Source organism: Artibeus jamaicensis, unplaced genomic scaffold (genome assembly GCF_021234435.1).
Source record: "Artibeus jamaicensis isolate MK-2021 breed Jamaican fruit bat unplaced genomic scaffold, CSHL_Jam_final contig_3214, whole genome shotgun sequence".
NCBI lineage: Eukaryota > Metazoa > Chordata > Mammalia > Chiroptera > Phyllostomidae > Artibeus > Artibeus jamaicensis.
Window position 1 is genome coordinate 549,849 of NW_026521760.1, and position 22,624 is coordinate 572,472.

At 34.5% G+C, this 22,624-nt stretch overlaps 1 protein-coding gene across 3 annotated transcripts in view; it reads right to left on the reverse strand.

Annotated features, from left to right (window-relative positions):
• FAM172A (family with sequence similarity 172 member A) overlaps positions 1–22,624 on the reverse strand; it is a 412,801-nt gene that overhangs the window by 180,688 nt on the left and 209,489 nt on the right. For all 3 annotated transcript variants that reach the window (XM_053663579.1, XM_037164133.2, XM_053663580.1), the window contains one exon: positions 18,046–18,165. In XM_053663579.1, the coding sequence (XP_053519554.1) occupies positions 18,046–18,165 (120 nt within the window). The remainder of the gene's footprint in view (positions 1–18,045; positions 18,166–22,624) is intronic.

The following is a 22,624-nucleotide window of genomic DNA, read 5'->3' on the forward strand; positions in this document are numbered from 1 at the left end:
ATCTTTAAAGAACATGGTTATAAACTGGAAGCAAGATACACTGTTTTAAAAACAAAAATAGCACAAGATGAGTGGCATGTACTGTGGCAATTTTCTTAAATGTAGCTTTTTCAAATATAATCTACTCTACACTGCACTCAAACTGCAGAAACATCCAGATTAGGAAAGGAAAAAAAGGGAAATACTTAGCCTTGCAAGAAGGGCTTATACTCTAAGGAATATCTGAATAAAATTGAGACATCTGCAGTAAAGTTTTACCTTCTCCCTAGCACATTTGAGATGAACTCAGTGTAACACTGTCTTTCAAAGAAAAAAGACAATGTGATCAATGCAAGAACACATCAGGCTGCCCTGGACAGGCCAATCAATTCGAGGAAGAACCTTGCCCAGGGCCTTATGCAAATAGAATCATGTCCTGCAACCTAGGGAGGGAACATGCGCAATAGATCAATTGGCTCTAAAAAAAACCTTACAGCTATATCAGCTTCAGACAGTAAATATATTACTGATGAATACCTCACATTTTCCGAAATCTTCAAGTGGTCTATTTTTAATTGCTAGTTAAAAACTCTTCCTGAGATCTAGAGTGCAGCAAAGAGGAAGAAACATGGGAAAAACACTCAGCATTACTTTTATGAGTGTGAAAATAAAATTCTGACTTCTTAAAATTTCCTGGCATAGCAGAATTTTGCTGATATTTCAGGAGGTTAAATTTTTAGTGCATTTGTATTTTATAAATAGAAAATAACAATCCCAAAACAGCAAATACTATCTCAGGTAGCTCTTGAACAAGGAATAACAATGTAGGAGAAATAATTCAAGATATAAAATTATAGTCATCATCATTCAGACTAAAAACTCACCTTTGTCACCAAAGATTATGTTTTACAGTGGCTAACCTACTGGTATAGGAGCACTTTTAAAGTTAGTATCTCTATCTCCAAAAATCTCTCTAAAATCTGATTAGAATGCACAATAAGCTCCTCAAGGCTAGTTAATACACAAAGTTAGTACGCAAAGCTCCATCCCTGTCAAACGGTCTTGAAGGCAGGTCTGACGTTTTATAAGGCTACATACAAAATGCCCAATTATCAGGTCTTTGAGGAGTACTTGAGTGCAAAATTATTTCCTAAATTTTTCACTTGTTTTTAAGCCTACTGTTTTTTCTAAGGAATTTCACATTTTAAAAAAGCCTTTCATAACCTAAAAGAAGTCAAAATCATATTTTAAATAGGAATTATAATGCCAGAAACTATAATATAGAATCACCAAGCAAATAAAAAATTTTAATGCCTACTAGAACATTTATTTTAACTGTCTTTTACCCTGGAATTTTAAATTTAAAAGTTTAGGTGCAGATGGATTTCTCTATTGAATATATAGCAAATATTTCTAATATTAAAAGCAAAATATACAATTTCTTTTAGCTACTGATGTGTTAATTTTCCTCAACACTTCATAAGATATGAAAATCAGACATCTATTATAAAGTTCACATTTAAAACTGTTCATTCAATTGTTAAAAGAACAAAAATATCTTAATACACTGGTTTATTCAGGCAACGAGGAGAAACTAAGACTGTGCAGAATAAACACAGCTTACTTTTTATTTTCCACATTTCTAGGAAATTCTATAGTGGTAAGATTTTAAGTTTCACTTTAATGAGATTTTTTTCCTAAGGAATAACTAAATACGCCAGTCATTTGTTTGATCCTCTTTACCTAGACTTAAAGCTTTATAAAAACTTTACTATTTATATGGAGAAAGCATAGAGATTTAAAATCAAAGCAATATAATACTCTTTTACAGCTTTTCAAGTATTGTATATCAGATGAAGTGCTTATAATAAACCAGAAAGGCATGTAGTAGCAGTTTAATTATAGGGGCTCAAATGTGTCCTTTTTACAATTTTAATTTCAAATAATAAGAATTCTGAGTAAGTCTGATATTCACAGGGAAATGTAAACTTTAATTTATCATAAGTAAAATACAAAGGACCACGCAACCATGGTTTAATTTTTTCTTGCAATATTTAAATTGTTATATTTTCTCCATTATGTAAGAAAAAATGAAGAAAATTTTAGACTATTAGACTATCTAAAATTTTAGACTATCATCTAATATTTGATATGTTGACATTGTGATAGGCACTGATTAATGAAATTATATGATTCCTTATATAAATCTGGAGTTTTTTCTGTTTAAAAGCAGTCTCAATTTTAAAACTATGTGAAGTAGGATATGCAGTTTAACAAAGAATTGTGTACTTTACAGAATGTAGAATTTCTTGAAATGAAAACTCTTCTCATTAATTAAAAATATCCTAATTTATTAAAAATTTCTTTCATGCAGTTTTTAAAAGGACCCGTCAGAGAGAAGAGTGTTTCATGGAGAAATTCATTACATTGAATTTTTTATTTTAAACTCACTGGATTTCAATTAGGGTTCTGACCTTTGCTGTATAGCCTTAGACAAGTTCCTCAACCTTTCTGACTCCTTAACCTGTAAAGCAGATCTAATAATACCTACCTACTGGAATTAAGCAAAAGCTGTATAATGCCCTGCTAAAATCATGTTTAATGACCAAATATAGTGGTGTCCTAAATTAAGGTCTCTTCTGACTGGCAGTATAGAGTAATGGTTATGAGCAAGGGCTTTGGAACCAGAGTTTAGGTTTAAACTCTAGCTTCATCATTACTGGTTGTGTGATCTTAGTACTTAATATTTTGGTGATCCAGTTTCCTCATATGGAACTGAGGATAATGATCACACCTACATCACAGAGTAGTTATAAGTTGTCTGTTATTTGGTGGGTGTTCTGCTATATAGCTGTTACTACCAGCTGTAACTTATAGAAATGGATAACGCGAAGGAGCAAACACTGGTAGCAGAAATTGTTACAGTGAGACTTGAAAGGCCAATTCTATTTAGCTGCTATTAGAAAAAAGCTGTCTATTTCTAGCATGGAATGAGCTGTAAAGAAGAGCCAACAAGGGCCTTGGCCAAGGAAACTCATCTGTTTTCCAGTTCTTCATAAAGTGTCTTCAATTTTTTCTACTTAAACAATTACCAGAACTCCATAGCAGGACATATTCAAAATTCAAATATAAATGACATTGGGCTTGCCTTTCATTTTAAAGTTTCTACACCTTCTTTCACTTTCATTAGTTCTGGTAATTAAGAATTGATTAAAATTGAAAGTCTTCTTGGAAGGTGCAGAATAAAATAAGCAATAAACCAGATACAGAATAAAAACTAAACCATTATATAATTCAACAGAAAAAAACAGAATTAAATCATGAAATACATGACAAACCAGGAGGTTGTTTTAGGAATAAGAGTCACTATATATCACTTATTCTGTACAGATACTTGATGAGAGGAGAAACAAACCAAAACCCATTATAAAAAAGTGAGAGATCATGCTTTAAAAGAAGGAAAAACATATCTGAGTGTTTCTCATCTGTCAAATGGGCATAATAACAGTACTTCATGTTATGAAAGGCCCTGGCTGGGGAGATCAGTTGGTTAGAGCATCATCCCGATATGCCAAGGTGGTGGGTTGGATCCCAGGTCAGGACACATACAAGAGTCAACCAATAAATGCATAAGTGGAACAACAAATGAATGTCTCTCTCCCCCTCTCTTTCTTCCTTTACCCCTTACTCTCAAAATTAATAAATTAAAAAATTAAAATAATAAAGTTGTTATGAGGGTTTTAATTAGATAAAGTATGTTGTATAAAGTATATGTTTAGAACAGTTCCTGGTATACACTAAGAATCATTTAAGCATTAGTGACATTAAAGATGACTATCATAATGCCACTCCCTTCTGATCTGCAAGACATGCATAAATACTAGTTCTAAGTATAAAGGACACATGGACAAAAACTAAGGGGGGTGGAAATGGGAGGGAGGTGGGGAGCACTGGGGGGTGGGATGGGAGTGAAAGACAGAAAACTAGTTGAACAACAATTAAAATAAATAAATTTTAAAAATTATGTGAAATTGAGGGCTTACTTGATTTTCATTTGGACATTAAAAAACTTGACATTCAAAAAATAAATAAAACTGTTCATTTTCAAAGACATTGCTATGAAATCCTTAGAATCATTCTTGACTCAATCATGTCTCAGTCCCCATGGCTGGCTGATGGATCATGTGGAGTCTATTACAATAGCACTGAAAGGACTCCGGGAGACTGAAAGACGGCTTGAGCACAGAAGTCAGATGTAAAGGTACCCGTTTTGCTTGAGAATTTATTGTAAGGTATTACAGAAAATACAAGTGTTACTAAATGTTAAGATTTATAATATGCTAAAGATATCTAATATATTAGTACATTTTAATATTTGGGCAGATATCTAAAAATGTCTAATATGAAGCTGGGCCTATAATTGTGCTTGAAACTATTATTACACTATTAAACTGTCTGTCAAGATGGAGGCATGGGTAGACAGGCTTCATCTTCTCATGCAACTACAGAGAGAATTACCACCTTTTCTCAAAAAAAAAAAAAAAGCAACCAGAACTGTCAGCAAATCGAGCTATATGGGAGTCCAACAACCAAGGATTTAAAGAAGCCACTTTCACCCAGATGGGTAGGAGGGGTGGAGTCGAGGAGATGGATGGAGAGGTGCAAAGATACTGTGTAACACTGGCAGGCAGGGGCAGTGGCTGCAGAATGGATGCTCCCACATTCACATGTGGTGGATAAAAATTGGGAGGGATACCTTGGGAGCCAGTGAGCAATCCCAACCCCAAGTCAGACCACACAGTCCAGGGTTCCAGTGCTGGGAAGATAAATCCCCATGACTTCTGGCTGTAAAAACCAGTTGGGGTTGAGGCAGCAGAAGAAACTGTGGGATTTTCAGAAGAGTTTGCTTAACAGGCCTTCAGGACTTAGAAAGTGCGCAAACCCACCCACTCTTGGAATCACCGTCAGGGCAACAGCTGGAAGGGTGCCAATTGCATATGGGAACTGGGTGAAGCAACTGGAAATGGGGCAAATGCCAGGGAAACCTACAGAAGCTGGGCAGCAGCATTAACCCCTCTCTAACCCCGCCCCCTACACAGAGCCACAAAGCGGCGAGGTGGGTTTCACCACACTGGTGATTACCTAAGGCTCCACCCAACACAATGTACATGTGCCTTATACAGGGAGTCAAAGCAGCTCTACCTAATACTAAAAACAAAACAAAACAAAACACATGGAGGCTGGCAAATTGGGGACACAAAGAAATATGGCCCAAATGGAAGAACAGAACAAAACTCCAGAAAAAGTAGTAAATGAAACGGAGATAACCAACCTATCAAATGCAGAGTTCAAAACACTTGGTGATCAGGATGCTCTTGAAGTCACTGACTACAGCAACAACATAAGGGAAGAAATGTCAGTTACACTAAGTGAAATAAAGAAAAAATCTGCAGGGAATCAAAAGTAGAGAAGATGAGCCGGGCAACAAACCAACAATATGGAACACAAGGAAGAAAAAGCATTCAATCAGAACAGCAGGAAGAAAAAAGAATTTTAAAAAGTGGAGATAGGCTTAGTAACCTGAGACAACATTAAATATACTGACATACAAATCATAGGAGTGCCAGAAGGAGAAGAGGAAGAGCAAAAAATGGAAAACTTATTTGAAAAAATAGTAAAAGAAAATTTCCCTAATTTGGTGAAGGAAAGACATACAAGTCCAGAAAGCACAGAGAGTCTCTTGGACCCAAAGAGGAACACACCAAGACACATAGTAATTAAAATGCCAAAGGTTAAAGATAAAAAGAAAATCTTAAAAGCTGCAGGAGAAAAGCATACAGTTACCTACAAAGGAGTTCTCATAAGACTGTCAGCTGATTTCTCAAAAGAAACTTTACAGGTAAGAAAGGACTGGCAAGAAGTATTTGAAGTGATAAAAAGCAGGGACCTGCAACCCAGAGTACTGTATCCTGCAAAGCTATCACTTGGAATGGAAGGGCAGATAAAGTACATCCCAGACAAAGTAAAGCTAAAAGAGTTCATTATCACCAAGCAATTATTACATGAAATGTTAAAGGGAGTTATTTTTTAAAAGAAGAAGGTCAAAACTACGAACCTTTAAAGGACAACAAATTCACAACTATCAACAATTGCATGTAAAAGAACAGACTTAGCAAACAACCAGAACAGGAACAGATTCATTGATATGGAGATCATTTGGAGGGTTATCAGCTGGAAGGAGGAAAGGGAAGAATGGGGGAAAAGGTGTAGGGATTAAGAAGTACAAATTGGTATGTACAAAATAGACAAGGGGATGTTAAGAATAGTATGGGAAATGGAAAAGCCAAAAAACTTATACGCACAACCCATGGACATGAACTAAGGGTGGAGGATTACTGGAGAGAAGGGGGTACCAGGTGAAACGGGGCAAAGGGTAGAAACTAGGACAACTGTAATAGCATAATTAATAAAGTACATTTTAAAAACTGACAAATTAGAATGAGTAAAAGAAACTATTATTACACTATTAATGGTATTGGAAATAGAAATTTTTTTCTGAGGTAACTGAACAGTAATAAAACAGAGGCAATACACGGGTTAGTGATTTCATTTTAGAACAATTTACAGGGCACAGTTTCCAGAAAAAAATAAAGGTTTCCTTGTTGTTAGCAAAAAGGCTATTAGAAACTATTAGAAAATCAACATTTATGAAGTAATGCTAGATGCCTTATAATTGAAAAGTAGCTAATATAGGGAATTTTTACTATAGGAGAAAGTTGAATATGCTTTATTTTTCTACCCAGTGCCTCTCCTTTAGAAAGACAAATGTTAAAATTTTTTTCAATCCAGATGTCTGACTAATGTAGTACAGAAATTTGGAGATAAAATGTTAGATATCAAGATTCATGAGTATTGAGACATTAACTAGCTATATCAGATATTAGAATACTTTTTAGTCATTTGTCACCAAAATATTACATAGCAATTTTTATTGTATTTTGATGCTCTGTAGTAAACTTTGTTATGAGAAAAATTCAAATAAGGTTAAGGAAAACTAAGAACAAATCTGAATATACTGATAAATAATTAAATAGGCAAACTAATTTCTAGAAGACATGATATTTAATTTATTCAGTGTAATCACAGAAAACATAACTAAGTTTGGGGTTTGGGTTAAGTTTGTCTACTCCCTTTAATTTTCTTAGTTGATTTTCTATATTCACTGATCAATTTACATTAATGGTCCTTCCAAGTATCTAAAGTTTCAGGGTTATGAACTATACCTCCTATACACTCAAGTACACTGACTCCAAATATCCCTGTTTTCCATCTTAAATATCCATTTTACTCTCTCCTCCATCTCGTTTTATTCTATCCTGTGGCTCTATATGAATGCCCAGACCCCACTTTCTTCATTCTGAACCAACACAGCACCATCTGAAATCTGCTTCTGATGACTTATTTACATAACTTAGGTAGGATCAAAAAAGTATTTATTGTGGCCCTGGCTGGTGTGGCCCAGTTGGAACATCATACTGTAAAATGAAAGGTTGTGGACTCGATTCCTGGTCAGAGCACATGCCTCGGTTGCGGGTTTGGTCTCCAGTTGGGGCTGCATGAGAGAGGCAACTGATCAGTGTTTCACTCTCATGTCAGTGTTTCTCTTCCTCTCCCCACCTCCTGTCTCTGAAATAATCAACGAGCATGTGCTCGGGTGAGGATAAAAGTATTTATTGTGTATGTACTTATTATTTATTCAGCTGGGCTAGGAAGCATAGTAGGAACCAGAGAAAGTAATGGTTTAGTTACTTATTCTCTGTAAATTAAGAAAAAATTTTCTGAATGTCTTAAAGCAAAAGAAAAGTGAATTAAGACAGAAAACTCTACTTGAACAATTAAATAAATAAATTTTAAAAAGACACTGAATAAGAGATAAGGCTGGGAATAATTAAAGAAACTGAAAACTGACCACAGCTCTGGGTTTACAGGAGACGAAGGTAAAAAATACATGATAGTTGTTATGTTTTGACAAAATACCATTATCAGTTTATCACCAGAAACAATTCTCACTAATACTGAACTTAGACAAATTTACCATATGGATTTTCATATTGGGATGGTAACATGACCTCTGGACTACCACCCCACTTCACAACTGCCTTACTATTGTATGTTACTACGCTTTCTATGTAGAACAGTCTGGAGGCCAGCGGTTTAACCTATTTCCCCAGTACTTGTACAGAGTGGGATGTCCAACTGAATAAATGAATGAATATCTTTAATAGTTTTCTAAACCATTTCTTGTTTTGAAAGCATAATATTTAATCTTAACTCCAAAATAATTTCTACCAAATCAAACTTATGTTGTCCAGGTAGCTTTATTGTGATCTAAATTCATTCAATGAAAAAGTATTGAAAACCTGTAATGAACAACATGAGGTGAAAAGAATTGACATATGTGTAGGGATTAAAAGTTCCCGATTCTGAAAGTTCGTATCACAGTGGCTTAATAGAGTATCATCTTGTTTCTTTGGCTCAAGTAAAGTTTTAGACCCATAGTGTGATCTCAGAGCCACAAGAGCGGGAAAAATAACAGCTATTCCCACCCCATCTCTTTTATTGCCCCAGAAACCTGAAAACCAATATATCGAGGAGAAGCCCTGGGTATCTTAAATGACCTTAGAGTAGAGTATTCTACTCTATCTCATTTTGACCTGAACCACATGAATTGGACTTCTATCTTGATCCATGACTTCATAGTTCTGATTTTTTTTTTTTGCCTACTACTATAATCCCTTTCTTTCTCTGGAAAGATTCCATTTCTAGCCCCCTAGACAATGGTTGAAGCCTTAAAGTTGCTTTGTTTATTCTTTCCCAAGTACTGAATCTTGTTCCTTTTTTCCCCTTCCTTCCCTGTTAGGAAGTAAGCTGGGCTTGGTCTGGGAGAAAAGGTACTCTTAAAACCAATGACTACATTCCATTTGCTCAGTTACCACCCAATGCCATGCTTTCCTGTCCCCTGTAACTGGATTGCACCTTTCTTCAAACTGGAGCTGACCATTGTTCGGAGATCCTACTTAGTGATGGCCCACTTCTACTCCCTCCAAAGCCAATCTCTCCAGCTAAACTAGTTCTTCCTAAACCGATCCTGAACTTCAGTTATAACACCTTTGCCCAGATATGGCTTGAGCTTTACCCTAACATGGATCTAGTATGCTTTGAGTCTGAATCTACCTGGCTCTCGTGTTGAGTAATTACATTTAAAAGATTGAGGTCTAACTTCCAAAGTAGAAGTTAAAAAGGTTTTATTTCAAAATTTTTGTCCTCTAAGAGCTCTTTTCAATTGTGGTGTCAAATCAGAAGTATCACTGGGGTTGCATATTTTATTTTGGGGAATGCTTATATTAAGTGATCATCATAAGGCTATAAAAACAAGAAACAAACCTCATTGTTAATTGAAATGTGTTTTTCTGCAGTCTTTCTTAAAAAAGGCTTATAATAGTGATCATGCTCTCACATATTCAATAAGATTAAAATCTTTCATTAAGATCTTTGATAAAACCAATGGAAAATTATTTTTAATTGTTTTATTTATTTTTAGAGAGAAGGGAAGGGAAGGAGAAAGAGAGGGAGAGAAACATTGGTGTGTGGTTGCCTCTCACATGCCTTCTACTGTAGAACTGGCCTGCAACCCAGACATGTGCCCTGACTGGGAATTGAACAGGTGACCCTTTGGTTCACAGGCCGGTATTCAATTTGCTGAACCACACCAGCCAGGGCAAGAAGAATTTCTGATAGAGTACTCAATCTGTCAGCTTCAGAGATACATAAGTCCTGGATGCAGCTCACCTACATGGATATTAAAAAAGTCTCCTGCAAAGGTAATTCTAATGGAATACTATGGATCCTTGACTCTACAGAAAAGATTCTTATAAAAGTTCAGTGAATTTTTTTCTTCATTTCAGCCTTCTGAACAACCTGATCTTGATGTGACTGAGGCATATAAACATTAAGGAGCACATTAGGTCCATAGTGGAAATGATATATTGAGGATGGAAATAATCAAAAGCAATATCATACATAATGGTGAAACAATGAATGTTTTCCCCTCAAGATCAGGAACAAAAGGATGTCCACTCCATTTCTATCCATCACAGCACTGGAGAGGGCAATTAGAAACCCCTACCCCCAAAAGGCATCTAGACTGGAAAGGAAAACTATCTTTAGTCACAGATTATATAATCTTGAACATAGAAAATGCTAAAAAATTCATTTAAAAAACCTATTAGAACTAATAAATGAATTCAGCAGGTTTGTGGAATACAAGACCAATATACAAAAATTAATCTTATTTCTATATACTAGCAATGAACAATCTGAAAATAAAATTAAAAGAACAATGTCATTTAGAATAGAATGAAAAACAACAAAATAGGAATAACTTTAACCAAATAAGTGTGAGGGTTGTACAGTGAAAACAATAAAACACTGAAAAGATATAAATAAATGGAAAGAATTTAGTCCATGTTCATGGATTAAAAGACCTGATATTATTAAGATATCAGGGGAAAAGAGGAAGGGTTTGCAGGAACAAGTATAAGGGACACATGGACAAAAACAAGGAGGGAGTGGAAATGGGAGGGAGATGGGGAAGGTTGGGATGGGAGTAAAAGGCAGAACAACAATTAAAATTAAATTAAATTAAATTAAAAAATACCAATACTTCCCAAATTGATCTATAAATTTAATTCTAATCAAAATTCCAGCTCCTTTATTTGGTAGAAATTAACAAGCTGATCCTAAAATTCATATGGAAATGTACTGAGAACAGCCAAAATTCTTCACAGAGAACACAGTTGGAGGATCCGTACCTCCCGGTTTCAAAACTTGCTGCAAAGCCAAAAGCTGGTGTGGTACTATACAAGGACAAGCATGTATATCATTGAAAGAGAACTGAGAGTCCAGAGCAAGCCCATATATATATATATATAGTCAGGGGTACTAAGACAAATAGAAAATAATAGTCTTTTCAACAAATGGTGCTGAGACAAATCACTTAAGAATTAAGCTAGATTCCCTACTTCATACAATGTATAAAAATAAACTTGTGACAAAAACTATATAAATTGGACTTCATAAAAAAATTTTAAAAGCCCTCCTGTACTTCAAAGAACGTTGTAAAGAAATAAAAAGGTAACTCAGAGAATGGGAGAAAATATTTGCAAACAACATATCTGATCAGGGACTTGTATCCAAAATATATAATTACTGTCGAGTCTTAAAACTCAACAGTTAAACTATAAAATAATCTAAAAATGAACAAAGAATTTGAATATAGAGTCTCTTTTGGGGTGATAAAAATGTTCTTAAACTAAATAGTGGTGACAATTGCACATTTCTGTAAATATACTTCAAACCATTGAATTGTACTCTTTAAAAGATGAATTGCATGGTTTGTCATTATATCTCAATGAAGCTCAACAAATCTCAATTATATCTCAATAAATATGTATAAATTGTATCTCAAAATTTTTTTCAAAAGTTAAAAAATGGATAATGGGGGAAAGAAGGAGAAGGGTCAGGTCAAGGAACATGTACAAAGGACTGGTGGTCAAGGACAATGGAGTGGGGATTATCTTTAGGAGCAGGGATTGGACGAGGCAGGGGAGAGCAATGGGGGAAAAAACCGGAACAACTGTAACTGAACAACAATAAAAAAAGTAAATAAAAAAGAGGAAACAAGCAAAAGTCAGCTCATTATAAATAAAAAAATAATGTTAATCTCATGACTGGAGATGAAGTGGAAACCTTCCTAGACTTATTCCTCACATTGCCATATACCATTATGGATGCAACTATAATAAAGTTTAGTAATTTTCCTCTTTAACTGAGAAGTCATAGGGAAGCAATCTTGTCAGTCAGCCTTTCAGCTGGGGATACCAGCAGAGAGGAGACTATCCGAGAGTAATACCAGAAATAAAAAGGGTAAATTGTCTAATATGACAGAACTGATTAGGCAGAATTCCTAAATTCATCAAATTCAAATGGAGGGTAGGATGAATGAATCAATTTAATTAGTAAAAGCTATTGCTAATGCTTACTCTGTACATTGGTCAGTTAACTATATAGACATTAAGACTGTTTGTATTGCTGTAATATATACTACTGTTCCCAATTTGAGGTGGGGAGAATAAGAGCAATATTAGACTTTTTATCTTTGAGTTGTTTCCAGATGATTTGGGTACGGATATTTAGAGATAATTGATAACTTTTTAAAAAAGTGAATTGGTATGTACTAAAGTTTTAAATTGTGAAACTTATAAACACTACAGAAAAAAAGGGGGAGTTCATTGAGAATACTTTCTGAAAAATTTGGGATGGAAATTCACCTGGGAGGGAGAAATGGCATTAGCAACAATGAGAATGAGCATAACCTGTGGGCATTTAGACTTACATTCAACTAAGTTTGATTTAATTCCTAGTAACCAAGAATTTTCTAATTTAATGATCAAACTTTGTAAGGGTACTTAACAGAGGAGGACAAATATAAGGAATCTGACCCAACTTATAATTTGTAGGTATTAGAACTAGGATTTAAATTGGGTCATCTTCTTCTAAATTTCTTGTTCTTATACTGCACTAGATTTGAGGTAAGCAGTAGAGGTGTAGTGAGATGGAACAATGGCAGTGAGAGAATTAGACTTGAACTGAAAGATTTTTTTGGAAAACATACAGTTGGAAAGAGATAATCAGATTATTCATGGGGGTCTTAAAGTCACAGAAAGGAAAGATTTCAGATGAAAAACCTGACAAAAGGTGTTGGTTGGTTAGATGTAGAACACAAAAAGAGAGGTTAACATAAACACTAATAAATTGAATCATTCTGTTAAAGTGGGACCTGCTAATACACATTAAAAAATATTCAAATAAAAGTTAAAAAAAACAAACCTCAATATTTAAGTAACTCCTGTGGAGCTAAACAAATCACATTTGTATATGGATCTCTTTTTCTCCAAATACTCTGATTTGATTTCTAATTTATTCTATTAACCACAATTATTAAATATCCAGTATGTGAAAACATTCCGCCCAGTACCTACATATTTACATAATCATTGTTCATTACTCTTCATCTGTCTTGCTTGGATTCCCTTCATATCCACTTTGATATGCTTCTGTAGGTGTGTATGGGGGAAGGATACACTATACTCTCCTCTTCCTCATTAAGCTTTCCAGATCTGTTGTTACTAACCAATGAGAATCTATCTCCTTAGCATCTCTAATGCATGTTCCTTCCTTACCACTGCCACTACTTCTATGTTGGTAAAACCCTTCACTGGATCTTACTTGGGCTCCTGCAACTAACTCCTGAAATTAGTGTTGCCAACAATCAATAAAAAGATGGTATGTACACTATATGCAAGGCAGGAATAATACTAAATAGAGGAAGCAAAAATAATACAACTTCTGGTTCCTATTATAGGACCATACAGAACAGTTAGAGAAACTAAATTATTTTCATACAAAACCAGAGAATTAAGATCGCATTCCATACAAGCTGTAATCATCCCATACATTAACATGCTATTCGTGTCATGTAGGCAGCCAACTCAAAATTCAAGTTGTATTGCAAATGGTAACTTATTTTTAGTGAACTACCTACATTTTAAAGTAGGCCTGAATTACTTTGGTTTGATTATGGCTCAGTTTTTACACCCCTTCTCAATTCTAGATTCCCAAAGGCCCACCTTTCAAATATTCCCATTGGTTTCAGAAAGCAGATATCCTACCAACATCCAATTTATTTTGTTCTTTGTAGACATGTTGTAAATGCTTCTTTCAGGTCATAGTTAGCTGGCATCACTAAAGGTAAAAACTAATACCTGTATCCCCATTCCATTTTCTCTCCAGGGTAAATCCAAATATTGCTCTAGGCAATTTAAAAAGATCATCTCAGAGTAGACTGAGGTTGAGTGTGCTCACAGACTTATGTCCAACAACTAGTCCTCTATCAGCTGCTGAAGGTCAGCTTAGGCTGCCTGGAGGCTGGGGAGCCCAGCATGAACAATGGCAGGAAAACAGAGTTCCCTTCATTCCTTAATTCACATGCAAGTGAGATGCCAATCAAGTGCTGACAAGCATGGAGAAACCAAAATCAAAAGTGGGTAGACATACACTTTCAAAAGGAACAGTTTTCACACATTTCTAAATGATGTTTTTAATGGTGGTTCTTTATGTACCACTAATAATATAAAAACATAAAATCAATTAGAAAAACACAAATTTTACATCAGCTGAGATAATTCAATAAACTAAAAATATATTTACTATAATTGTTTAATGTGTTCCGTAAGAAATATCAACACAGACTAAGGAAAGACATGTGAATGCAAAATGATTTACTGAGCACAGCAAACAGGGCAGGTAAGGAGAGCTGGGCACTAACAAGGAAAGCTAACTCATTTCCAATGAAAAGAAAATTTTAAGGCTGCTTGATTTTGTCAAACTATCACCTAGGAAGACAAGAGCGAAGCACTCTGAAATGACCAACAATGGGAGCAATGGAATCACTTCATCAAAGTGGCTGGTGAAAGAGATGATGGAAAAGCTTAAAACTGTGTTGTTTTTTAATGACAGTTAATTTCCAACAAAGATCAAACTTTAACAACTACTATAAAAAAAACCTAAGCTGCATTATTTGCAGATGTCTTTCTGAATGAATTTGGTAAATGCATTCAGATTATGACTACTTCGGATTACTCTATCAGTGTATAAAACAATTTCTAACACATATATGTAAGGCTTTGGAACAGTAACTTTACATACTGGTGTTATCTTCATATTGGCACTATTTTAAATACAGATATCACTGGGTAGGTATGTTACTTTTAAAAACTGACTATCAATTCATAAAATAAGTAGTTCTTCCCTTTTGCCTCTAATGGACGAATACTGGAATTGCTACCAGAGTTATCATATCACCTCAGAGTTATTTTTACTAGAATCACAGAAAATTTAGAGAATTGGAAACTGGAGTTGGTACCATATAACAAGAATAAAAATGGGAAAAGGTATATTTTTAGTATCACTTTTTTCATTATTATAGTGAACTGTACACTGTCTGAAAAAAATTAGACCTGATCAAATTCCAAAATTTACTATCATAAAATGAACATTGTTTTTGAAAATAAATCTCTTATGTATAACATATTTTTAGGGGAAATTTAATACTTTAAGGTAGAATAAAATCATAAATTATGTTATCAGTTTTAAAAATAACAATTAGCAAAATATGAAAGCTGTGCAATTATTCTGTGCTCTAAGTTTAGAAGTAATTTAATTTCAGAAATCTATTAGCACCACATTTAATTTTAAACTGTAATTATAAACAATTTAAATTTAGTAAATGGCAGGATACATTTTAAAACAGGTCCTGATTGGTACCTGTTTTCTGAACAATAATCACTATAAGTAACTGCATATGTTATTGGAGCTGTACTATCCACATGGTTTACATTTAAAATACATTTTCTTAAAATTCATGAGCTACAAAATCAAAGAATGTAAACTTGTATGAGACTGGTAGAAAAACAATCTCCAAACATTCAAACACGATGTTCCAAATTAAGACTGTTGTTCCGTAAGATGTGTGTGTGGGAAGGAGGGTAGAGAGTTTTTAATCAGGAGCAGAATTCTATGACACTTATGTCTAACTTTACTGATATCCAGAGGATTAAATATGTGATATGTATAATGTATTATTGAGACAAAAAACATAAAGTATAGTTTAAGATGCTGACAATTTACTTTCTTATAAAGTTAATATTAAAATTTTAAATCCATGTAAAACATTTTCAGGTATTATACTTATGCTGAAAAATCCTGAGAGAATGAGAATTCTTCAACATTTTAAACATTATGACTCATTTCCTAAGAATATTGGGGAGAATAGGTAAGAATATTACTCAACTTTAGGTAAAAGCAAAGAGGGTTTAAAATATTTTAATTTTTTCTTGTTGTTCTTTATCAATGCTACCTTTTAAAAACCCCTTTGAAATTCAATAGAAACAAATGATCTTATATATATTAATCATGCTTTGTCAAAAGTGTATGTAAACTCATCAGTGTACAGTGATATTTATTTGGAGGAATCCATGTTATTAGGTCAGGGATCACATTTTCTTTAGTTGTCACCATCTGTATAGCCCCAGCACATAACCCCACCCAAGTCACTTCACAAAAAGTAGCACATATATGAAGTTGAGATAATTGCCATTAATATTTTAAAACCCAAACAAGGTATATTGCATTAAATAGACTTCTCAGGCCTGGTGCTGCCTGACAGATACGTGATGTGCCAGTGGTTACATTATACTCCTCCTCCCATGCATGCACCTCCTGCAGCGACAGCAGACTACAGAAGCTGACCCTTACTGAGACCATCTTGTCTCTCTGACAAAGCTCCTTTTTAACTTCTTACTTACTGGTTACTTCCTGTGATGGAGAAAAACTTTAGCTCAGCTTGTGATAATTTCACAGGCCCTGAGGACCCTGACCCTAATAGCCTCAAGGTCAGAAGTCAAGTCTTGTTCTGAAACATCTGTGTGCTTTATATTAAAGTGGAACAAAAGTGGAGAAATATCCACCAGTGTGTGACAAGAAGGACAGGCAAAACAGGACCAATACACTGGTCATCTATTACTCTGGTATCTTAACTTCATTTTAAAAACTGTCTAAAATTTGCTTAAATTCCAAGTTTGATGTACAAAAGATTTTTACAAACTTAAAGTTGATTAGTCTTTGAAACATATTTTAAGTTATTACTCTAAGTGTCAGTGAAATTTCATGTTTTGAGTCATTGTATAGTGTACAAAGAAAGCTGTGTGTGTAGTAGCTGTAGAGTTAAGATAACTATTTAAAACACAAAACTTACATTTCCAAAAGTACATTATACTAGTTTGTTAGCTATCTTAAGATATCCATTATATATTAAAATAAATTCAGCAGAGTTAAAAGTACTTAGAAATTGTTTCTAAAAAGGGAAATAAATAATTTAAACTTATTTCCTAATCTTAAGAGATTATAAGCATTTGTAAATTTAGGTCAGCAAAATTATTCTCAGGTGTTGCCACCAATTTTATATCTAAATTAAGTGGGTAAGCAATAAAGTGTGGAGAGGCTGAAAAGGCCATGGGAATATATTTAATTTCCATGAAAGGAGAAATGCGTAGCAAACCTTAGAAATGTAAAAATTAGACAACCAAAGCTGTGCCTGCTTTAATGCCCACTTGAGGCTATTAGATTTTAAAATTATGAATACACTCTAATCAAATTAATCATTTTATTAGAGCACAAGTACCTTCCTGTGACATAAGGGGTCATGGGCGTGAAGGCACAAGTTCTTCATCAGTGCATTTTTAGTGCTGATTATACTGCCTTCAACATTCACACTGGCATTTGTATCATTGTAGATTATATAGACTATATTCAGAAATCTTGATAATTTTTTCTATCATGTACATATAATCTTAACTCCAAAAATCAGATTATTTTGAAACATAAAGACGTTTATGGCAAAGCAATGAGTACCACTCAGAAGCAGATTAACAGAAGCTTTCTGATTCTGTAGATTTTAATATGTAGATTCTGACCAAGTGCTAATTTGTAGAGAAAGGTCAGGTAAAGATGATCAAAATATTCCCAAATATTCAAAGGGTCTCTTAAAATTTCTTAACACTTTACAAATAATATATGCTTCAACAGTATATAATAAAACAGGAAACATAAATATCATAAAATACATAAAAATTTGGACTATAATGTAGAAATTTTAAAGTAATAATTAAATAAGGAAAAGGCAAAAAGCTTTCTGGGTAGCATTTATAAGCTCTGACAAAATAAATAAATAAGTATATTCTTTTTAAATGTCATAAAATTATTTACTCAAAATACATTATTTTCATCCACTATAAAGGGATCTACAGTAAGATACCAGCGTAAAGGGAGTGGAGAGGATAAACCCAAAAGGAGTTTGGACATCGAAAACAGAATCAAATGTGCACTTACCAGTTCAACAAAAGCAAGTCCTCCATAGCTATGAGCAACAAAAAATACATTCTCAGCTGCAGACTGGGCTATGAAATGGTCCCACACATAGACTGCATGTTCTTCAGGAGAACCATTTTCCTATAAATAAAACAAATATATATTACATACTGTATCAAATTATCATAATGATCAAAAATTAAATTAGGTACTTGTTTATGTAGCATAAAAAATAAGATGGTTATAGCTTATTCAAAATAGTAAACAAAAACTACATTAATTATTCAAATTAGAGAATAAATTAATATTATACTATTATTAAAATATTGCTAAATTTAACTGCTACTATAATCTTCTGAAACAAAATATTTAAAATAAGCACATTTTTTAGGGCAAATTACATTCTGGGTATATCTGAGATATTAAAATATATCTAAGAACATTAGTTACATAACAGAAAATTATAGTGGTCTTATGATAAAACTGTAACACTAAAAAATTCAGATACAATTCTACGTATATCTGAAAATATTTACATTATACATAAATCTAAATTATTTAAATTATAAAATTTCAAGTATCTCTAGAGCTGAAAATAGGCAGAAGTGACAAATATTTTTATTTATATTATCTAAAAATACACTTAAAAAAAGACTTTCCATACATATTTTGTTTCTAGAACCGAGATATCTAAACGTATAAACCCAAGGCCTTCAACATTTCTCCTAAACTGCTAAACCTTAATAAATGTATGCATGTTGCTTTAATTCTAAAAGCTCTATAATAACTGTAGATTGTTGTGTTTATTTCTATAGCTGACACATATTGTGATAAAACCTGGATAATGTGAAAAAGAAAGACAATCCAAAGAGCGAAATAATACCAATCAGAAAACAAACTGCTAATAACTAACACACATAATGAAAATATTTTGTGCAAATATTTCTTGGAAGCTTTAACACCAAAAGTTTAATTCCCTAAGAATGTTATGGTATTAGCCAACAAACACAATTTATATTTTTCATCTCAGAAATTATACACTATCATATAAAGGTCCATATGAATAGTTCACTTGGCACCTAAAAGCCTTTGTTTCCTAATGTCTACCTCTGCCTTAAATTTCTCTCCAGAGCTCCAGGCCCAAGGTCATGTCCTCTGGATATCCCACAGATACTTCCAAATCAACTGATGCAGCACTATGCTAAAAACTTCCTCTCCAAATCCGTGCCACTGTCTGTGCTCCCCACCTCAAGCTGAAACCTGAGCACCATATTTTATGTCTTTCTCCCTCAAACTCCATATATAATCAATCATTAAAATGCTGTTGATTCTGTCCCCAGCTGTCTCCTAAATCCATTCACTTCTTGCCACTCTCATTTCCTCTGGCTTAGCTCATGCCACCATCATTTCACATGTCAATGATGGCAATAGTCTCCGGCCCACTTTCCCTGCTTCAGGAGTTGCCCATTTAAATGCTCTCTCTCTCTCTGATTTTGCAGTGAGAACAACCATTCAAAAATGCAAATATAATCATGTTGCCACATTATTCACCTTCTGCTTAGAGCCCTTCAAAGTTTCTACATTGCACTCAGGATCAAGTTTGAACTCAGTATGCATGACATTAAGGCGTCTGCCTTGAACTATATCTCTCACCACTGCCCCTAAAACATGATGACCTAAAAGACACTTTTTTTTTTCCACCATGAAAGACAACAGAGAACACTGCATTCCAACTGCAGGGAACAACTTGCAGTAACCTAACTGTGCCATACTTTTCTTGTCTCTGGACTCTTCATTTCAAAAGTGACCCTTGTGCTGTGCCCTCACTTCACTCACCACCTTCACCTACACAATTCCTACTTGTTTTCTGAACCCAAATGAGACATCACCTTCTATCAAATGTCGTTCCAATTATCCCCAAGGCTAGGTAATGCCTTACAACATCTTGTGCATGCTCCCATTATCACACTGAATGATTTTTATTGTAATTGCTTGTAGATTATCAAATTCTTGAGGCCAAGAACTGAGTCTTGTTAATTAAATCTCAGGGTAATAAATAAATAATGAAAAGTCAACATTTATCTTCAGGAGGATTACTTACAACCTTGTAGTCATATAATGAAATACAAATATACTTTCAAAGATACCTATTAGTAACAAGTGAAATTACCCACACAAAAAGTATATAAAATAAATACAAGAACACTGAGTCGAAGTAAATCATTTTAGAGCATTTTCAGCTTTAATAATTTAGTTTTCAAAGTAGAAAAATGGGTATCATAAAAATCAGGGTGGTTAACTCTAGGGAAGAAGGAGTTGTAATTGGGGTATTAGAGTTCTGGTGACTGGCAATGTTTCTTGACTAGGATGGTAGTTACACAGTGTGTTCTTTATATAGTTATAGTTAAACTGACTAATATGAGGGGTGACCCCCACCCAAATCCCAGAATTATCTTCTGGAGAGCTTCCTCGACTAAGTGAGTGTTCTAGAAACCCATCTATATCAGTATACCAGCTAGTGTTGTTGTGAGAGGCTGCATTTGGATTCAGTAAATTTTTTTTGAAGATTCTTTCAACACGTTGGCCCATTGCATGATAGGTGACTTATGCATGCACCTGCCCACACCACACTAAGTGTTCAGCAGTTTTTAACCGAAAATGGTATGACTCCCATAACCCACCCTCTCTATTCACCCCATCTTGACAGGGGAAACTTTTTTGTTCCCCCAGATGAAAAATATCCTCAAACGGAAATGTTTTGTTGATGAGGTTAAAAAAAATGGCGAAGCACTAAAAGTTATCAAAATTGACAAACTGAAAAGCTGTTTTGAGCAGTGGAAAAAATGTCTTCATAGGTGTATTGTATTAATTGGAGAGCACCTCAAAGTGATCGAAGTGCAAATATGTAGGAAAATACAATTTTTTACAAATAACATACATTCTGGGGGGTACTCTTTATACATATTTAGCACTTTTCTGTACATATATCTAGAGTGACCATAGAATTTATTGTACAAACTTTTGAGAGTGAAGAAAATTATTATCAGTAATTGTACTTAAAGAATAGGTCTAAGCCCTGGCTGGTGTAGCTCAGTGGATTGAATGTGGGCCTGCGAACCACACGATCATGGTTCGATTCCCAGTCAGGGCACATGCCTGGGTTGCAGGCCAGTTCCCAGCAGGGGACTCACGAGAGGCAACCATACATTGACATTTCTCTCCTTCTCTCCTTCCCTTCCCCTCTAAAGATAAATAAACAAAATCTTTAAAAAAAAAGAATAGGTCTAAATTGGGACAACCCAGACAAAATCCAGACACCTGGTTTCCCTAGTTTTATCTCACAATGAAAGAAATATATAGGGGACACAGTCAATAGTATTGCAATAACTATGTCTGGTGCCAGGTGGGTACTGGAAATACTGGAAGGGTGGGGAATAGTTGTTAAAGTATATAATTATCTAACTACTACATGGTATACCAGAAACCAATTCAAAATAATACTGAAAGTAAACTGTAGTTGAAAAATAAAACCAAAAAAGTGCAATAAACCCATTTCTAATAGCGAAAGAAAAAAAGAAAGAAAACAAAACAGAAAGACAGATGAAAGAGTTTCTACATGTACATAGCTGGCAGAACCAACAATCTTAAACACTTGTAATTGCCCTAAACACTCTTCTATGTATAGACAGAATAAAAACATACAGGAGTTAGATTACTGTCCTCATGAGGCACTGTGCTGAAAGTGGAGATGTAAGGATAATAAGAAGTAAGCCTTGATCCTGGTCTTTAATGTGTTTGCAATTTCACAAGGGTATTATATAAAGACAGAAGAGCAGTTGTATGTGAGAAATATTCCTGAAAGACTCTCGACACCAAGTCCAATGGGCTCATTATAAGTCCATGTGATCTGACCTCAGTGAGACTCTCCCTGATTTCTTCTCGCAGTTACCAGTTCTTCCTTAAGAGCCTACCTGTCCCATCCTTTCCAATCCCACCTCAGTTTGGGTCCTCTTACAACAGATTCCTAACTACTTTCATTTCTTCTAGTCTTTCCTTATAAGCCTATCTCTCCAGCCTTCCTTCTCACTATTTCCTGGAACCTGATTTAGTCTCTAGAAAATTCTGGATTACATACTAACAGTCTGCGAACCCTAGAACAAAGTCTTATGGAGTTCAGTCTAGGGTCTCATGGGTAATGCAGTTCAGACAAGACAAAACCTAAAGGCAAGAGCACTTCTCCAGGGTAGCATGTTTAGTAATCCATATAAATAAAGTGATAAAGACTATAAATACTACTCAGGGTAATAGCAGAGTGAATGGAAAGGAAGAGATGGACTGAGTCATTCCAACTGAAGAATTAGCAAAACTTTGTGACTCATAGGATATGAGGAAAACTGTCAACCAGGCCCAAATGTCCCATCTGTGACTAACGGAGAGTTAAGAATCAACAGTTCTTTCCACTGTTTACATATAAAGACTACTGTTTTCAGAGATGAGTATTATAGTTGAGTCTTTTCCTCCATAGTCTAGGGAGACAATATCTCCCTAGTGGCCTGTCAGCAGTAGGAAACGGAAACCTCACATATCCATGTGCCCCAAG